This window comes from Gadus macrocephalus, chromosome 8, assembly GCF_031168955.1.
Source record: "Gadus macrocephalus chromosome 8, ASM3116895v1".
NCBI lineage: Eukaryota > Metazoa > Chordata > Actinopteri > Gadiformes > Gadidae > Gadus > Gadus macrocephalus.
In genome coordinates, this window is record NC_082389.1 from 11,755,311 (window position 1) to 11,775,168 (window position 19,858).

The 19,858-nt window shown below is 44.6% G+C and overlaps 3 protein-coding genes across 4 annotated transcripts; 2 read left to right on the forward strand and 1 right to left on the reverse strand.

Annotated features, from left to right (window-relative positions):
- The first annotated feature begins 1,654 nt into the window (after window positions 1-1,654).
- On the forward strand, window positions 1,655-4,211 carry LOC132463071 (mitochondrial ubiquitin ligase activator of nfkb 1-A-like). Of its 2 annotated transcripts, XM_060058973.1 has the most exons (5): window positions 1,666-1,817; window positions 1,932-2,056; window positions 2,159-2,246; window positions 2,333-2,453; window positions 3,012-4,211. In XM_060058973.1, the coding sequence occupies exons 1-5, from the start codon at window positions 1,670-1,672 to the stop codon at window positions 3,526-3,528; spliced, it is 999 nt and encodes a 332-aa protein (XP_059914956.1). In that variant the 5' UTR covers window positions 1,666-1,669; the 3' UTR covers window positions 3,529-4,211. The 2 variants fall into 2 exon arrangements, with proteins under 2 accessions (XP_059914957.1, XP_059914956.1); XM_060058974.1 differs by lacking the exons at window positions 1,932-2,056; window positions 2,159-2,246 and having other exon boundaries at window positions 1,655-1,817.
- Window positions 4,212-8,064: 3,853 nt separating this feature from the next.
- On the forward strand, window positions 8,065-11,654 carry LOC132462921 (mitochondrial ubiquitin ligase activator of NFKB 1-like). Its single transcript, XM_060058701.1, has 4 exons — window positions 8,065-8,071; window positions 9,244-9,267; window positions 9,567-9,687; window positions 10,765-11,654. The coding sequence occupies exons 1-4, from the start codon at window positions 8,065-8,067 to the stop codon at window positions 11,288-11,290; spliced, it is 678 nt and encodes a 225-aa protein (XP_059914684.1). The 3' UTR covers window positions 11,291-11,654.
- Window positions 11,655-12,224: 570 nt separating this feature from the next.
- Window positions 12,225-19,826, reverse strand: eif2b5 (eukaryotic translation initiation factor 2B, subunit 5 epsilon). Its single transcript, XM_060058977.1, has 16 exons — window positions 19,619-19,826; window positions 19,259-19,383; window positions 18,881-19,066; window positions 18,339-18,516; window positions 18,150-18,230; window positions 17,819-17,896; window positions 17,315-17,627; window positions 16,591-16,736; window positions 16,249-16,396; window positions 15,534-15,635; window positions 15,268-15,369; window positions 14,917-15,007; window positions 14,691-14,817; window positions 14,013-14,138; window positions 13,572-13,682; window positions 12,225-12,494 (listed from the first exon to the last, which is right to left on the reverse strand). Exons 1-16 carry the CDS (start codon window positions 19,766-19,768, stop codon window positions 12,435-12,437), a joined length of 2,124 nt encoding a protein of 707 aa, XP_059914960.1. The 5' UTR covers window positions 19,769-19,826; the 3' UTR covers window positions 12,225-12,434.
- Window positions 19,827-19,858: the final 32 nt, after the last annotated feature.

The window sequence follows — 19,858 nt, forward strand, 5'->3', positions numbered from 1 at the left end:
CACACACACACACACACACACACACACACACACACACACACACACACACACACACACACACACACACACACACACACACACACAATATTGTAATATTGACTTTTGTCAAGGAGTCTTTACAAATGCTGTGTTGTGAAGGGACCGAACGCTTCAAGCGTATTTACCGAAAGCTGCTAATAAGAGACAGACATGGATTAAGTCACATATTTCATACATCATACTGCACTTTTGGTCCATAGTGCATCATCCATTATGTAATATTAACAAACCATTGTGGAAAAGTGATACTATTGATATTAATTCCATCACTGACCGTTAGTGAACTTGAAGAGCTGTTTATGGTATCAGGTCTCTCTTGCAAAAAAGTGGAGCTTAACCTTAATGAGACTTCCTTAATAGATAAAGGTTCAATAAATAAAGAATGTAAAAATATAATCTACAAAGGTATGCAGTTCTATGGAACTGCAGGCTGTATATGTTTAGGATGACATGTTAATATACAGGCAGTCATGATGATATTCTTGTCAGCAGTTCCTAGCTCTTATGTCTAGACCGTTAGGTCTACATTGGGTCCCTATACCACAGAACGTATAAAACAGGCCCTATGCTATTGGCTCACTCTGTGATTGTCCTCACTGCTGCTGAGTAGGCCTTCAGCGGTCTTCAAAATGTGACTCATTTTCTTGACACGACAGCATATCGGATATCTCCTACTCTCTCTCTCCCCCCTCTATCTCTATCTCTTCCGCATTCTCAGTCTTTCTCTCTGTCGCTTCTTGAGGCAAGCGAAGTTAAAACCACAGTTTGCATTGCGCAGTGTGAGTGAACAGTATGGATGTTTCAGGTGATGCATCATTGCGTCTTTGATATTTCATTGCTGCCTTCCACCTATGCTGCAAGTCATCGTCATCGTCCGAAATGAGGCGTCATCACCTTTTGAGTCACAACGCTCAAGGACATGGTACTACAAAGCCGTGAATGCATCGACGTTGGACCGAATCACAAATAAATTCATAAATTATGGGGGGGTGGATGGAGATGGGGAAATACAATCAAAAAAGAAAAATGAACTGTATTAAACATTGCAACAATATGTTGCAATGAAAATTACCCAACTCAGACATCATAGTCTGTCCCAGTCGCCTAAGATGTAGGACCCTAAAATAGATAGCCTTATTGATATAATAAAGATCTCTGCATAGAAGTATATTTTAAATTGAACTACAAATTGTGATTGAGCATAGGTCCCAAATTAAAATGTTTGATAAAGTGTTAATTACAATTTTCAAATTATTGTAGACGAGAGGGGGTTATTAAATTGACTATTCCATTTGTATGTGATGTACATTACATGCAATGTTATGGTATGAGAGCCTCAGGTCAGAGGCGCGCGCGAGCACGCACACACACACACACACACACACACACACACACACACACACACACACACACACACACACACACACACACACACACACACACACACACACACACACACACACACACACACACACACACACACACACACACACACACACACACACACACACACACACACACACACACACACACACACACACACACACACACACACACACATGTTGAAACTGCTGTTTCACCGATTGATGGGCTCACGATGACGCAACGAACCTAGTAATCCTTTGCTTTGATGCCCTCTAGCGGTCAAATCTCCAAAGCGCATATTTCATACTTCATTGGATGCCAGTGTACGACGTCACACAGACTAACAAGGAAATCATTGTGGATCATATTCTGTTTTATCCGTTGCATTGTTTCACTGCTTTCACTGATACCTGGTAAGTTTTGAGCTAGTTATTCTGTCGCATTACTTAAGGTCTTCTCTCTGCTAGCTTGTATTAAAAACGACCTGGTTAGCTGATATTCCTGCACATTAACTTCTTGTTCCTTAGAGAAAACCATGAGTGAACTTCCGATTAACCCCTTGGTTTTGATTGGCGTCGGATCCAGTTTCGCTTTCTCTGGATTGTTTTATAATTTATACCAGGCCAAGAAAGAAGAACTGCGAAAGCTAAATGTATGTGTAGGCTTAAGGAACCCTCCACACAACCCACAAATTCAAAACGAAACCACCGAAAAATAGTGAACATACTCATGTATTCATTACTTTTCATTTCAGGAAATACCCATTTTCAAACCAGATCAACATTTGTTTAAATTACTAAAGTCAGCTACACGGAAACGATTCCAATACATTGCTGTAGAAGGTAGGGCTACATCATGTTTGCACCCTTTTTACATCCTATGCACATGTACCTGTTTGCCTTGACCCGTGTTTGGTTTGATTATGAAGGTCTGGTCCAGCCAGATGGGGAGCCACTGGCTAGCAAGTTTGTTCCTCGAAGCTTCGGGGTTGTCCAGAAGATATCAGAAGAGGAACACTGGGAGTACTGGAACTCTCTGTCTAAAACCTGGTAACATCCACACGCAGGAAGTCGATCTACTATCACCTATTAATGGTGGATTACCAGCCAAAGGGTTCTAGTTTTGACCCCAATGGCCTTAGCCTACCTGTAGTAGGCAATGGGCATCATAGAGCAAGATGCCTTAACCCCTACCTTCTCATTGGTTAGGGTTTTTTATGAAATGTATCTGAAGTCGCTTTGGATGACACTGTTGAAAAACGTTATAGAACCTACTAATTTAGCTGAATATTATTTAGCCGTTTAGAAGATGCTATCATCCCAAGCGACTGTGGTGATATGTGCCATTAATGAGCAGGTAGGAAACTAGGGCCTCCGGCCCAGGGTTACCTACAGGTAGCTTCCTACCTAGAGCCTCCGGCCTCCGGCCCCCGGCCCAGGGTTACCTACAGGTAGGAAGCTACCTGTAGGTAACCCTGAGCAGGGCCTCGACTTTGCTCAACATGTACAGACCTGCCCTTGTCGAACCCTAACTCAACCCTAACCCAACACTAGCTCGCATGAACTCCAACTCACCCAAACACTAACAAACACAAACACTCACTCCAGGAACTCGCGGAAAACCAACCGGACGCAGACCAACCACACGGTCCCCTTCAGCCTGGTGGCGCCAGGGGGCTACGCCTCCCCCGGCGGCCGCGACGACGAGGTCTACGTGAAGGTGCAGAACCCCCTGGAGGCCACGGGCCTGGACCTGGAGCGGGTCCACTACCGCGTGCGTCGCGCCGCGGAGGGGGGCTTGTCCGGCGCGGTCCTCCAGGGTCTGAGCGGCGAGAGGGCGGTGGCCAAGGAGGAGAGCGAGGAGATGCTGCGGGTCGGCGCCACCGTCACGGGCTTCGGGGAGCTGGTTCTGGAGGCTGACGCGGGGGCGGGGGTGATGAGGCTGCAGGCGCCGCAGGACGGCCGTCCGTACATCTTGGTCGCCACGGACTACAAGAGCTACTTGGCGCGGCACGAGAGCTCCGCCTCCATGTGGAAGACGCTGGCGGTGGCGTGCGGCGCCGTCGGGACCACCGTTTTGGCGGGAACTCTCTACAACCTCCTCAAGAAACACGACGATAAATAGACCGTGATATTGTTATCAATGATCTACTCTTCTTGGGATTCGGCAGGCAGCCACACCTCGGCTGGTTGTTGATATGAGTGGGATGAGGAGGGCTATTCAGTTAAGACGTGCCTATTGTGAGTAGCCAATTACACGTTTATTTAATCAGGGGTTAGTCAGGTGTATTTTATCCAGTTTATGTCTTTAATCAATAAGTGAGTCTTGGTGAGAATGGCCTTGTCTGAGGTCAATCGGTAGAGCAAGGGAGTAACACGGGCAGGGGAAGGGGTTCGACTGCCATTCTTAACATCCACACTGTTGTGAGGCTTTGGATAAAAGCGTCCACCAAATCACTGAGAATGTCAAGTACTGTATTCATTCCTTACCTAATTCCTTATTCCCATAACTAAATCACTAGGATCGCAGATCTGGACCATGGGTCTGATTGCATAGTTCTTCTCAATGATGTCCTCTGATATAGTACAGTATATTTTTATACTAATCAACATACTTTATCAAGAGATACATTTATCCATTGATAAACTTCACTATGGAAGAATATAACATCGTGATGGTATATATTTCTGATAGATATGGTTAAACTATTGTGTATCCTGTAAGAGTGTTAAATCCAAACATTACGAAGGGTTGCTTGAATTTAAAGGGAATTCCATGATTAAAGAAAAACTTGACATGAAAACGTCTTTGGGGCCTAGAGTGCATGTTTATGAATGTGGAGTTCACTTTAAGTTACATTTGAAGTCAAGTAGTCTATGCATTATAGGCCTTGGAAGAATGTAACCTCTGTGTTTAATGTAGGCCTAATGCAAGCCTTATATAAAAACTGATAATGTAATAACTGTTGATAATGTAATACAAATGCTGATGGATAATTGAATGGCTTTTGGCAAGTTGACAGTATTACATTATGCTTAAGTTATTTACATTATCTAGCAAGTACATAGTATAAACAAGGTTATTTATTAAAGGTAGATGTAACACCACAATAGAACATACACAGGAAACAATAGGCCTATATTTATAGGTATAGGTTATGCATTATTTGTAGATAAATAAATAATGCATCATAGTTGCTATATGCCATTTGAACACGCGCACACGCACAAACACACGCCCAAATGTAGAAACACCTGCTTATAATTTATTTGGTGAATTGACCGCTAGAGGGTAGCAAATCTAGGTTTCGTGGCGTCATCGTCAGGATTTTCAAAAGGTCCCATTGGATGCCTGTGAACGAGTTTGTTTGTTGTCTCCTTGTTTTTTTTACAAAGACAAACAAGTGAATAAAGTGGTATGTTTTCAGATTTGTTTACCTATAGGATGGTTGGTTGTTGAAATGAGTGGGATATGGAGGGCTGTTTAGGCAAGGCAAGGCAAGGCAACTTTATTTATATAGCACTTTTCATACACAAGGCAGACTCAAAGCGCTTCACATACAAACATTGTCATACAATAACTTAAAATAAAAGGTGCCATTTATTAGGGTATTTCAGCAGTTGATGTATTCCATCAATAAGTGATTCTGGGTGAGAATGGCCTTGTCTGAGGGAAACTGGTAGAACATGGGATCATGGGATTAACACGGCCAGGGGAAGGGGTTCGACCCCATTGTATCCACCCACACTGTTGTGAGGCTTTGGAAAAAAGCGTCCACTAAATGACTTTCATCAGTTATAATGGCGACCAAAATGTTTTCAACCTTGATAACTTGATAATATCAACTGTATTCATTCCTTACCTCATACCCGTAACTAAATCACTAGGATCCTAGATCTTGAGACATGTGTCTCATAGTTCAATAGATGGTGTAACACAGGATTTCACTGTAGAATAATATGACAGTATATTTTTGTAGTTATTTAGGTATATGCTCATTGTAAGTAAATTTTGTGAACATGGTGTTCATGTGATTTTATTTTCCTGTCTTCTTTATTAAAAACTTCATAATTAAGGAATTACAGAGGGTGATGCTATATTTTTCTGATATGGACGTTTTAACTGAAAACAAGTTCTTACAGGCCTTGTAAGATCTGATGGAGACCTAAAACAAACCTAAAATGTAACCTAATGAAGGCATAATGCCAATTTTTTCTGAAAACGATAATGTGATAACTGGTTGATATAGCGGATAGCAATGGTTTACTATGGTTTATTTAATAGCCAATGCAATGAAGTTCAAGTTACACTAAATTATTGTCATGTGTAAGTCAAGTATATTGAAGTGATAAAGTAATCATAAGTAAGTTAAGTTAACATTACTGGAAAAGGATGTGTGGAAAAAAAAACAGATAAGCACTTTGCATTTTGTGAAATACTGTATTTTTGATTTGTACATTATTATTTTGTGAAACGCATTGCAAATGAAAGCTTCTAGTGAGTAATACTAGTGGTTACTGTGATGTTGTTATATCGTCTCAATGTAATCTGAGTGCATCCAGGTAATGGTTACACATGTAGAAAATAAGTTAATGAGATTTCATGTAAGAAATAGATTTAGAAAGCAGACACAGATTATTCTGCACTTTGTGTAGATTGGTTTTATGTGCACACTCAGAACCCGGTGAATCTGAATGCTGAGATGGCGCGCTAAACCCGGATCGTGGATGCAGTGTGAGTGTTGTATAGTAGCGAAGTAGAAATACTTCGTTACTGTACTTAAGTAGTTTTTTTGGATATTTGTACTTTACTTTACTACTTATATTTCTCTGTACTTTTACTTTTACTTCGCTACATTTTGCGAAGAAAACGGATACTTTTACTCCACTACATTTCCCTTGAAACCTTCGTTACTCGTTACAAAATCAACTCATCTTTAGAAAAAAAAAAAAGAATCATAAGAGATATGAGAATAACGTCGGGGACTGTGGTAGAACACAGCCTGCGAGCCTGTTTGGCGAATCAGCTGTCCCAGCGCACGTTCGCAAAGCCCCCTTGCTTAGTTACTGTTGCTACGTCGATCAAAACTCCTACGACTGTCAACACACAAACGCATGGCTAGGACGAGGGTAGGGATGGGAATCGAGAACCGGTTCTTGTTCAGAACCGGTTCCGAGTCAACCGATTCCTTGGAATCATTAGCAAGCCTGCTTAACGATTCCGCTTATCGGTTCCGGTCGCGGCAAATGCGTCATGACGTCACACACACGCTGCTTTTGTTTTGGTTCAGAACGCAGCAAACATGGCGCCGCCGAGGAAGAATCGCATTGTGTGTTCACACCAAACGCGACGGGGCGACAAGATCCCATACAAAGTGAACGTAGAGACGCGTGTAAGGGCGAAATTTTCGCGGGAGAAAACCGGCGACAAGTTTTTGTCGTGATGACAGCCAATCAGCGTTCAACAGCGTGATAACTGAGTGACATGTGTAACGTAACAGCCAATCAGCGTTCAGCCGTCAAACTCAGTGCAGTGCAGTCCGGGGTGACTGCGGCATGGAGGAGAAAGTGATTGTTGCAGTTTGCGACTCCCGGAACTCTATATATAATGGTATATAATATATTATAATTGTATATATAATATCACGGCCAACAGCTCTGTCGCCTCCGGTTGGCCGTAGCGCGGAGCTCTCATAGGGATTGGGCTTCTCGGGATTTGTTTACCGGCATTGCTATGGTTTCCGGTCTTGTGTGTTCCAACGGTTTAATAGGTAGGCCCATCTAATAAATCTCTGTCTAATCAATGCTTCATTTTGTTTATGTCAGTTGAATTTTGTTACAAGTTGAATGCAAATGAGCACTGTTGGCATTCCAAAAGGCACAAGCTCTTACTTGGCTGTTTTCAGTCTGTGTTTTTAGTTGTATGGCACATAATGATGGCATATATTTTTATATATTTTTTCGTCTAGACCAATTGATTTGAAAATGTACAATTTCCTAATACTAGAAGCACTTCTGATCAGATATTAAAGAGATTTAATACAAACAAACACATTTATACTTATTTTCTCACCCAATGAGAATTGATAAGAGAATCGATAAGGAATCGGATCGATAAGCAGAATCGGAATCGGAATCGTGAAATTCTTATCAATTCCCATCCCTAGACGAGGGCAAGGGCTATCAAAATTCTACTATTTGTATCAGGCTGGTTTGTACACGCAGTATTACAACACTATCTTATACACTTCAATACGCTGTATATGTGCCATTTTTGCTACAAAGCTAATTTAAATACCCTTTTTGGGCAGGGACTTAAGTTTTCCGAAAATCCGCGATCCTGGATGACACCAAAATCAATATTAAGTAACGTGTACCAGCGCTTGCTTGCGGGATAATAGGTCGGGCTACGATATCTGTCAGTGTCAGTGATTTTTTTTTGGAGTAACTTCGCGACAGCATCCAGATCATGGCAAAATGGACTGCAATATGCAGTGGAAGGATGTTTTCAAAAAAGATCAACAACGAAGGGGAAACAACAATAATCGAAGCAAAATCATACAGGTCTCAATCAAAAAATTAGAAACTTCACGACCTAATTAATTTAATTTGTATAGCACACTTTAACACTGCAAGGAGGTTTGAGTGTCCTTGATTTAAAATGAGCGGTGAGGAGGTCCTGGAGGTAGGTTTGACCGGAAGTGTTTATGGCCTTGTGGAGTTTTGCCTATTGTGTTTGTGTTAGTTGAAATAAACTCCATTATTCAAAAAATTCTGACCCTTTGCTTTTTTATTAACAGCAGTTACTTGTACTTTTACTTTCAGTACTTAAGTACATTTAATATCAGAAAAGTACTTTTGATACTTAAGTACAGTAAAGATCAGATACTTTAATACTTTTACTTAAGTACTATTCTAAAAGGTGACTTTTACTTTTACTTAAGTAATTTTCCAGTAAGGTATCTGTACTTTTACTTAAGTATGGCTTTTGAGTACTTTATACACCACTGAGTGTGACCAACTGTATGATCCAGAACGAACCTGTTTCGCTTATCAAGAAGACACCAAACCCCAGTCCTGCCCGTCGGTAGGTAGACCGGTAGTAAGATTGGATAGAGATACAGTAGGCCTGCCCTACACCTAAGGACCCGGAACTCACGGAACCTTCAAGCATACCCCATTTCATTGGACTAAATTGGCTATACCCTGGAACATTACACACACTGAAAGGATTGACGATTTCCAAACAATCTACTCTCCTTTTTTTATTTTTCATTGATTTATATTGTGGTTGTTGCATTCATCGCTTTATATTGTGGTTGTTGCATGACCGATTGTGAAGCAATAAACTGCTAATTTGTTCAACTTGTTCTATTTGGTTCCTAGGCTGCCTCTCCTTCGAATCTAGGTAGATATTTAGTGCTTTTTTCCAGTAGAAGCGCTACACTATGCTATGAGGCACGCACATTTTAAAAGGTTGAAACTCCTAGTTACACCGATGACAGCTTCACGATGACACACAAAAAACTAGTAGGCCTAATCCGCTGCTTTGATGTCCTCTAGCGGTCAAATCTCCAAAGCGCATATTTAATTTTCCATTGGATCCCAGTTTACGACGTCACTCAGACCGACGACGTGAAACATTTTCATGTTTTTATCTTGTTAATTTTTAAGCTGATGTTAGTCACCCTTCACTGGTTAGCTGATATTCCTGCACATTCACTTTGGCTTCTTGTTCCCCAGAGAAGCCATGAGGGATCTTCCTAACCCCTTGGTTTTGTTTGGCCTCGGATCCAGTTTCGCTTTCTCTGGAATGTTTTATAATTTTTACCGGGCCAAGAAAGAAGAATTGCGAAAGATAAAGGTATGGGTAGGCTTAATGAACATTTGACACAACCCACAAATACAAAGGGAAACCACTTGCTTGTGAATAGTAAACATTCTAATACTTTTCATTTCAGGAAATACCCTTTTACAAACTAGATCAACATTTGTTAAAATTACTAACGTCAGATACTCTCAAACGATTCCAATACATTGGTGTAGACGGTAAGGCTACATCATGCTTGAACCCTTTTTACATCCATGATAAACACACATTTAACAACACAGGTTAAAAAACGTACGGGTTTGACTTGACCTGTGTTTGGTTTGATCATGAAGGTCTGGTCCAACCAGATGGGGAGCCGCTGGCCAGCGAGTTTGTTCCTCGAAGCTTCGGGGTTGTCCAGAAGATATCAGAAGAGGAACACTGGGAGACCTGGAACTCTCTGACTCTAACATGGTAACATCCACACTGAGGCAGTACATATACTATCCCCTACTCCTCAATTGGCAACGGCAGGATAGGCTAATCATGGGTTAGTGTTTTGCAGATTACCAGGCACATGGTTCTGGGTTCTCTCTGTAAATCGCTTTGGATGACAATGCATGCGTCATTAATATTTATACATACTAGTGTCATCCAATACATGTCCAAATGTAGGCCTACACATATAATACATAATACTTGACATTAGGAGTCTAGAGAGCCTCCTGCTCAGGGATGCCTACTTGAAGGTCGGTATTGACTCATTTAACCTTTTCTGCAGAGGTGGAAAGTAACGAATTACATTACTCGCGTTACTGTAATTGAGTAGCTTTTTTGTGTACTACTTTTTTAACTACTTTTTAAAATGTGTAATTTTACTTTTACTTAAGTACATTTTCTTTGGAGCAATGTACTTCGGTACATTTTACAGCACAAGCGTTACTGAGTAAAAAAAAATCTCACTGAAACAAAAAAAAGTGTTCTGGTAATGAATTATGGGATGTAAAAAACTGAACGTTGTGCCCCTGCGCGCCGGCAGCTCTAGAATTCTAGCCTAGAACCTAGTTCTTTTATAAAGAGTGTTGGCGCGTACGATCTGTCTCTCACTCAAACGATGATGGCTGACATGGAGGCAGACGATGGAGATTCACCTGCTACTTCAGAGGAGACCAACACGAGCCGTTCATCCTCTAACCTAGTGCACCCCTGGCCCTATCTTGAAAACATGTTCAGCTTTGTGGAGAAAGCTATATCACAGTAGAGGCAGAAAACACTGATTTTAAAAAAGTAACTTTTTACTTTTACTTAAAGTACATTTTAAATTATTTACTTTTACTTGAGTAGATTTTTTGACCGGTAAATTTACTCGTACTTGAGTACAATTTCTACAGAGTAACAGTACTTGTACTTGAGTAAAATATTTTAGTACTCTTTCCACCTCTGCTTTTCTGTTAGTGGTCAACTTTACTAAACGTTTATAGACCTTCCCTTGCTGAACCCCAATGAGCCCTGACAAACCCAAACACTAACGAACACGAACACTAACTTCAGGGACTCACAGAGCCCCGACCGAAAGGAGACCAACCACACGGTCCCCTTCAGCCTGGTGGCGCCGGGGGGCCCCACCACCGCCGGTGGGAGCGACGGTGACGTCAACGTGAAGGTCCAGAACCCCCTGGAGGCCACGGGCCTGGACCTGGACCCGGTCAACATCCAAAGCAGCTGCGTCATAGAGGGGGGCTTGTCGGCTGCAACCCCTCAGGATCTGAGCGACTTGAGGGTCTTCTACAAGTCAAGGACAGAGGCGATGCTGCGGGTCGGCACCACCGTCACGGGCTTCGGGGAGCTGGTCCTGGATGCTGACCCGGAGGCGGGGGGGAGGGTGATGAGGCTACAGGCGCCGCAGGACGGCCGTCCGTACGTCCTGCTGCGTACTGACTACAAGAGCTACGTGGAGCGGCACGAGACCTCCGCCTCCATGTGGAAGACGCTGGCGGTGGGGTGCGGCGCCGTCGGAACCGTCTGTTTGGCGGAAACCCTCTACTGCCTCCTCCAGAAACACAATGATAAACGATAAATAGTCCGTGATTTCTTTTTAATGATCTGCCTTTTGCGGGTAAACTCGGCCAAAACGGTGTGTGGGAGCCGTGGCGGGTTGTTGAAATTAGTTGGATGGACCAGTTGATGTAAACAATTAATAAGAGATTCCAGGTGAGAATGGCTTTGTCTGAGGTCAACTGTGGATTACCCCGGCCAGGGGAAAGGGTTCAACTGCCATTGTATGCACCCACACATTGTTGTAAGGCTTTGGATAATAGCGCACACTAAATGACATTCATTAGTTATAATGGCAACCAAAATGATTTAAACCTTGATAATACTGTCTGTATTCATTCCTTTCCTCATACCTAATCCCCCATAAATAAATCACTAGGATCCCATGTCTTGAGCCATGTGTCTCATAAGAATTATAATAGTGTCCGACAGGGTTATATTACAATAGTTCTTACTTATTTAGCTATATCTTCAATAAGTAACTACGATTTTTCCAACACGGTGTTCATGTGAATGTTTCTTCCTCCTTATCATTATTGAAGAATAACATGGTGGCGTTAAATATTTCTGATAGGAATGGTTAAACTATTGTGTATCCATTAAGACTGAAAACAAAACATTTCAAAGTTCCCGTACTTTAAAGGGAAATTCCATGATTAAAAGAAAAACATGACATGGCATGAAAAGGTGTCGTCTCTCCTGGGTTGAGTGGGCTACTCAAAGGGCCCAGAATCAAATATCAATGAAGGTCACAATGACGCACACCGCTGCTTGCTAGCTTCTACAGTTTAGTGCAACAATGCATGCCCAAACTCAGGCCTATAACCATACTGCTGTTACTCCATGTTGTGTTTTGTCGAGTGCCAATTTTGATTCAGTCAATGGGGATTGTTTCTACCTGGATTGTAGTTTTCTTTTGACAGTGTTAAAAGCATGAAATAAACAGAATGACTACATTTCCCATGGTGGTCTCCTATTTATTTGGATAAAGCCATTCCCGGAGCACACGCGTGTGCCCTGTCATGACACTGTGTGATATATTGCATCTTCTCTGGATCAGGGAAGAGTTCAGCGATGGCCAGGAAGACCTCCACACCAGAGGAGCTCCCCCCTCCCATCTGAATGCCCATAAACAGTCTTTCAGATCGACGGTTTCTTCATCAGCGTCATTCGTCTTCTGATGACTCGTCCTCAGCCTCCTCCAGCCACTTGATGAACTTCTGCAGCTGGTTTTAGAACCAAGGATGAGAGGGGACGTCAGAGGGTTCTGTTTCTCAACTGTCCCCCTGGGTTAGCTAGTCCTTGGTTTTTAGATGCATGTGAAGTGTGCCTTTTCAGTGTTACATTATACAACACGTGTTATTAGATATTATGGTACCTACCATAATATTCTGAGGGTACCTACCCCCTGGTTCTGAGGGTACCTACCCCCTGGTTCTAAGGGTACCTACCCCCTGGTTCTGAGGGTACCTACCCCCTGGTTCTAAGGGTACCTACCCCCTGGTTCTGAGGGTACCTACCTACCCCCTGGTTCTAAGGGTACCTACCCCCTGGTTCTGAGGGTACCTACCCCCTGGTTCTGAGGGTACCTACCTACCCCCTGGTTCTAAGGGTACCTACCCCCTGGTTCTGAGGGTACCTACCCCCTGGTTCTGAGGGTACCTACCTACCCCCTGGTTCTGAGGGTACCTACCTACCCCCTGGTTCTGAGGGTACCTACCTACCCCCTGGTTCTGAGGGTACCTACCTACCCCCTGGTTCTAAGGGTACCTACCCCCTGGTTCTGAGGGTACCTACCCCCTGGTTCTGAGGGTACCTACCCCCTGGTTCTGAGGGTACCTACCCCCTGGTTCTGAGGGTACCTACCCCCTGGTTCTGAGGGTACCTACCCCCTGGTTCTGAGGGTACCTACCCCCTGGTTCTGAGGGTACCAACCCCCTGGTTCTGAGGGTACCTACCCCCTGGTTCTAAGGGTACCTACCCCCTGGTTCTGAGGGTACCTACCCCCTGGTTCTGAGGGTACCTACCCCCTGGTTCTAAGGGTACCTACCCCCTGGTTCTAAGGGTACCTACCCCCTGGTTCTGAGGGTACCTACCCCCTGGTTCTAAGGGTACCTACCCCCTGGTTCTAAGGGTACCTACCCCCTGGTTCTGAGGGTACCTACCCCCTGGTTCTAAGGGTACCTACCTCCTGGTTCTGAGGGTACCTACCCCCTGGTTCTGAGGGTACCTACCCCCTGGTTCTGAGGGTACCTACCCCCTGGTTCTAAGGGTACCTACCCCCTGGTTCTAAGGGTACCTACCCCCTGGTTCTTGCGCAGCTGCCGGCCCTTGTCCGTGGTGGCTCCCTGGGAGAACCAGCGCATGATGAGCTCCTCCTCCAGGATCTCCAGCTGGTACATGCTCATCAAAACCTGGTGACCACCACGTCAGATCCGTTACTATGGCGTTACCACCGCTTGGTGTCTCCACAGTGACCCACAGTTTGCAAGGATATATCTGGGACTGGTTAGCAAGTAGGGGGAGGCTCTTGGCTCAGTCTTATAGTGCGCTAAACACAGTCAATACTCTTTGTAGTGATCCAGGTTCAATTATGATGTGTGATTCTAAGCTACATATCAAACAAACTATCAAAGCTTTAATGAAGACTTCATGACGTTTCTTGGCCTTAGAGAACACACACACATACACACACACAGAGAGAGAGACAGAGAGAGAGAGAGAGAGATCATATGGGTCCTGACCTTGATCATGGCCGGCCAGTGTTTCTCCTGCTCCAGGAAGTGTTCCTCAAAGGCTGACAGACAGTCCAGGTGGTCCTGGGCCTTCTTCACATAGTTCTTAAAGAGCGGCGCCCACCTCTCGATCAGCTGAGGGTGGTGGAAAGAGGGGATGAAGGAGGAAAAGGGACTCATCCATCAAGTCTACCCTGTGAGCTTTACTGCACAGTATTCCACTCTGCTGAGTGGTATAGAAAGACACTCTCAGAAGGTACTTTTGCGGTCAAGAGAACATATTGTGCACCTCATATCAAATCATCTTATTAATAAAGTTCCAGTTCAAGTTATCAAGTTATAATTAGTTCCTTGAGCGAAAATAATCGTGACATAATGATAATAATAATAATTATAATAATAACTTAAGTGTATAACCCTGGGAATAGGGAGATAGGCTGGGGGGGGGGGGGGGCAGGTAGGGTGTGTCAGAGAGGGGGCAGAAGGGATGTGAAGTGGTAGGATATTCCATAGGGTACGGGCTGTTTCACAGAAGGCCCTATCCACATAGGACATGCCAGTAAGAGGATGGCGTATGGCATCTTGTTCAAGGACGCCCACAGGTTAGACTGTGTACACGGGGGATCTAACCCAGTACCCTCCTGCTGTGAGTCCAACACTCCGTTATGAGGCTCCGTCAGTACTCACGGGCAGAAGGACGGTAGCATACTGGGCCGCGGAGAGCTGTACCCCCTGCTGCTGCTGAAAGGGGAACTCGAGCACCACCCTGGTCAGCATCTGCATCACCTCCCTCAGGGTGATGTTATAGGCGTACCTGGAGACAGAGAGCTCGTCAGGCTAGCTGTGGAGCCAACATGGCAGATAGTGGCCAATTGTATTGCAAATGGGGAATGAAGCGTGTTGAGGCCGTTACTTCAGGGAGTTGACCTCCACCACCAGGTTGTCACAGCCGATGTTCTCCTCCAGGCCTCGCTGGAGAGTGCCCAGTACCTCCAACTCAAACACTGCACCAGGGGGGAGAGGGGAACTCTATTACCCAGGATACACCACTCAGGAAAAAACTAAACACTGGACCAACAACTTTGGCAACTACAGGAGCAAAGGTACATTTCCCATCGATAAAAAGAGAAAATATTTGAGACAACTTAAATCCTAAAGTTATTAGGAAAAGCCATTTATGCCAATGGACGACAGTACCAGAACCACAACCAGGGAACCCCCCCACATCTCTGTAGAGGTATCCAGGGCAGAACAACCCCCTCACCTTTGACATCGTCCATCTCGGGGGAGGGGATGACAGGGTCGTCGGGATCGTCGGGTTCGCTGGCCTCGCTGTCACTCTCAGGGTCAGGGTTCAAGACCAAACCTGGAACAAAGGGCGGACTGTCAGAATCAACATCTACAGTATATATATCATATATTATCCGTTTCATTCGTAAATGCATTCTTGACGGGGGGTTCTTCATAGGCCCAACAGGTCTGCTCTCTCCCCCCCCCCCCCCCCCCCCCCCCCCCCCCCCCCCAACTCACCCCAGAGGCACTGGGACAGCTCCTCGTCCTCTGTGTCGTCCAGACTGCTGGTCTTCCACACGAACCCCTTCCCCTCCACGCCCACCTCCGCTGGGTTGAACCCTGGACAGAACCAGGCAGTCCAAGAAGGCCTTATTAGCTTCTGGACGGGGAGAAGGATGCATGCTGCGTAAATTAGACACTTGTCCAGCCATATGTCACCCATTTTACATACTTACAAACATACTACTACAACAAACACTACAAAAGATAGGCTCAGGGACTTGTTTAAAGCTTGTTCTTCCAGGAATTTTCGTAGGATCAAAGCTAGTGCATTGGGGGTCGAAAATGGAGCACTTCATAGTAATGGGGTCATCAAAGTGGGTTTGATGGTGGGCTACTGGATATTAAGCCAATCAAATATCGGTATAAGGAGTTGGATGTCTCACTCAAGATAAACTCAATACTACCACCAGGCGGAGACCCCAGGATATGGAGACACTGACCGCTCGCTCTCCTGGCACTCAACGTTAAAGAGGTGATATTATGCCGCCAGGTGTGAGTGAGGTAAGCCATCACAAGCATCACAATCTATCCATCATACATCTAGGTGGACACTCCCACTTGTCCCACACTCATGTCACTAAAGCGCAGGAAAAGGCAGATTTTCATACGGCTTGTAATGGCTATTCACACCTGGTGGCATAATATCAGCCCTTTAAAACTTGACACATACCCTTCTGCTTGTTCTTCTCTTTACTCTGGCTGGCGTCTGCGTCGCCGTCGCTGAGGAACTCATCGTCGTCTTCCTCCTCTTCCTCGTCTGGGTGGTGCATGGAGACCACCGTGCCGTCCGGTAGGGAGACGTTCGGTCCGATCAAGACCTGCACACACGAACGGTACATCTATAACCTAGAATCTGCATCCATGAAGTTGTCCTGATGAAAAAGTGATGCATGTATTTGTACACACACACACACACACACACACACACACACACACACACACACACACACCTTTATTTGGCACTCTATGAGACGGCCTATATTTAGGGGGCTCTGTGAAGGTCTAGGCTTACGTTGTAGGCCAGGACACACTGTTTGTTTAGCCGGACCCCTTCCCTGATCTCCACCCGGTCACAGACCACTGACTGGCTGATGGTCACGTTCTTGGAGATGGTGACGTGGTTCCAAACGTAGGCACAGTCCAGGGTGACGTTGTCCCCTGTGGATGACAGAACAAAACGCATTCATTCATATCCTTTCAATCATTCAGCATACCCTTCCACCACAGGGCCTTGCAGGGATTTCTCAGAATCATATTCTCTTTATTGTCATTGCACGAAGTGCAACGAAATTGGGGTAGATGCTCTCAAAATAAAAAAATAAAAGTTTTTTTAAAACAAAAACTAAATGAGAAAAGGGTTATTTTTTTTTAAATATATATAGAATGTTAAGGAACTCAAAAACAAATATATATATTTAAAAATGTCAGCCAATTTTAAAGGTCAGATTGGTATGATAATGCAATAATTTATAATTCTGCATTATTGAGAGAAATAACAACTCTTGGGTAGAAACTGTTTTTTAGGGTTAGGGTTTGTTTTTGATCTGATTGCCCTGTAGCGCCTCCCAGAGGGCAACAGTTCAAACAGGTAGGAAGGAATCCTTCAGAATCCTTCGGAAGGATTCTGAAGGATGCTTACTGAAAATTAAATGGCCATAAAAATAAGGAGATGGGGGCCTAGCCGAATCCCCCCGGCGGCCATTATCCATGACAGCCTTTACACGTGCACTGCACACCTATGCTGCAGTTACTCCCGATGACGCTGTTTGAAATGTGACAGTTGGCCCCGATGCTGGTGCCGCAGCCGATCAGGACGTTCTCCACCATCTGGCTCCCGTGGCCCAGGCTCACGCCGGGGCCCCGGTACACGTTGTGGCGCGAGTGTGTGCACGGCGGGCCCTCGCGGTCCGTGAAGTTGGCCTCCGGCGTGAGCGGGTAGACCCAGCGGCGGATCAGGTCCGAGGACACCGAGTCGTACATGAGCAGGTTGGAGACCCGAGCGCCGTAGCCGTCCTTGGTGACGTGCATGTGGATCTGGTTGCCCAGGATCTGTGGACGATTAAAACGGATGATGATGGGGAAGAAAAGAGAGCAATAATAAATAATAAACCACTAGATTGGTCCAAGCAGAAGAGTGTGTCTGGACCAATCACTGAGTCAACATTTGACATTTTACAATCACTGAATTTTTGTTTGTTTAAAAAAGACAATAATAATTGGATTAACTTTGACTTCTGTACCTCTTCGTTGACCAGCATCCCTCGGACAAAGTCGTTCCTGGTCTGGTAGTCGAAATTGTCAGTGAAGAGCTCAGCCACCTGAAATAGAAACGGTAAAAAACAGGACAGAACATGAAGCAAAACAGGTGTAGCCTTAACAGACTGCAGCACTCAGCCTTTATTGACCTACTCAGGGGCTCTTACAATTCTACAGAGACACCCATTAACTAGCTCATTAGGAGCAGTTAGGCTAACACCCTATATCTGATGGGAGACCAACATAGTCCCTGCATCTGGTACAGGGACTTCTTCAGCCTGTCTCTAGACCTCCTGTATCTGGTGGGACACTGACCTGTGGGGAACAGATGCTGATGTGACAGTCCAGCAGGTCGTGTCGGATCTCAAAGTCCTCGCTTCCGTTGTGGAAAATATTCTGGAGTCAAAAAGAAAAAAAGGTAAAAGGTCACCAGTCAGCCCACAAACTAAAACCTCACTTTACCATATCATAAAGGGCCTGCTGCTTCACATCCAGTTCATTCACCATGGGGAACTGAAGCTTCTTCAGTCCCTGTGTCTTTTGGTAGTGCAGGACTCGTTGGCTCTTGGTGTCCATGGCGACGATGATGTCGTCCTCCTCGCAGCGGGACTTGTGACCCGGCGACGACTCTTTGAAGACCATGGTCATCACCGAGATATTCTTCTCCACCTTTCTGCGGTGCCTGGAGTATAAGGAACACTTAAATAAGTCTATGAACCTTTTTAAATCGAGGTGGGAAAGTAGCCTTGAAAGAATAATTAGCCTTTTAAGAAAATATGTTGACAGGGAGAGTCTAAACTACTTTGGTTAAAGTGCCCTAAAATATCCAAATGATTATTAATGATTTAGACTATCATCCATCGGAGGAGGATAGTGTAGGCATTGGAGTCTTATTCATGTGGCTCTGGGTTCACACCACAGTGTCTGCAGCCAAACCTTTAGGCGACCAATAACCTGTTTACGAAAACTTCAATCAAAAGTTCCTTTGGATAGAAGCATCTGCTGAATGACTAAAGATCAAAATAAGTAATACAAGAGTGCTTTACTTGTGCTCCTGCAGGGCCTGAGTGACGTCAATGTTCGACACCACATCTCCATACACCAGCACAAAGTCGTAGCGCACCAGATTCTTGGCATCCACGTCCCTGAGCACATCGCCTAGCGAGCGGTAGAGGTCAGAGGTGATGATGTGGACTGTGTTCGGGGAGGTAGGACGACACCACTTCGACTTACTGTCGGGAGAGATGGATAGACAGATGTTTCAACCATTATATTACATTATACTCCACGTCAAAAATATGCAACTTATAAACCCTGATAAAGAGGTTTGATTGAAGAAACGCATGTGTATAACACTGACGTTACGGATATATCATTGAGGGATTTATCATCATCATGGATGAGATGATATATGCCGTACTTACAGCAGGTGCTCCTTGATTTTATGGGACATCCAGCAACAGAAGACAAATGTTTCCTGCACCCCAGTGGAAGTCAGGAACTCCAGTGTATAGTCGATCATAGCCACATTTCCTAGTGGGAGTAATGCCTGCGGATTTTAAAAGTTCGAGTTGCATTTATCAGTAATGTTAATATCAACATCCATGTATTGAAATCGGGAATTCTATAATCCGGTGAATCCAATTCATTACGGTCTAGTAACTAATCGATTAGGGTTTATGAGATTTTTTAACCCCAACCTGTCAAGAGGATACAGCATGCTTACTAGTGTTGCTAGCATTAGCATTAGTTAGCTTGTTCGGCTATCGATCTAGAATACCTACCCTTGGCTGGTCTTTGGTGATCGGAAAAAACCTCCGGTTGAAGCTGTCAGCAATAAGAACAGCCTGCAACGGCTGTTCCTCTTCCTCCTGGTCATCGGCACCCTTTCTGCCGCCTCCTGAGCGACTTTGTTTTCCTCCTTTACCTGACATCTCTGACAACTACTTCCAATGTTTCGTCAGATAGATAGACGGTGGCTCTGTCTGGACAATTCTAGCGCAACCAAGTTGCTATTGTTTTGT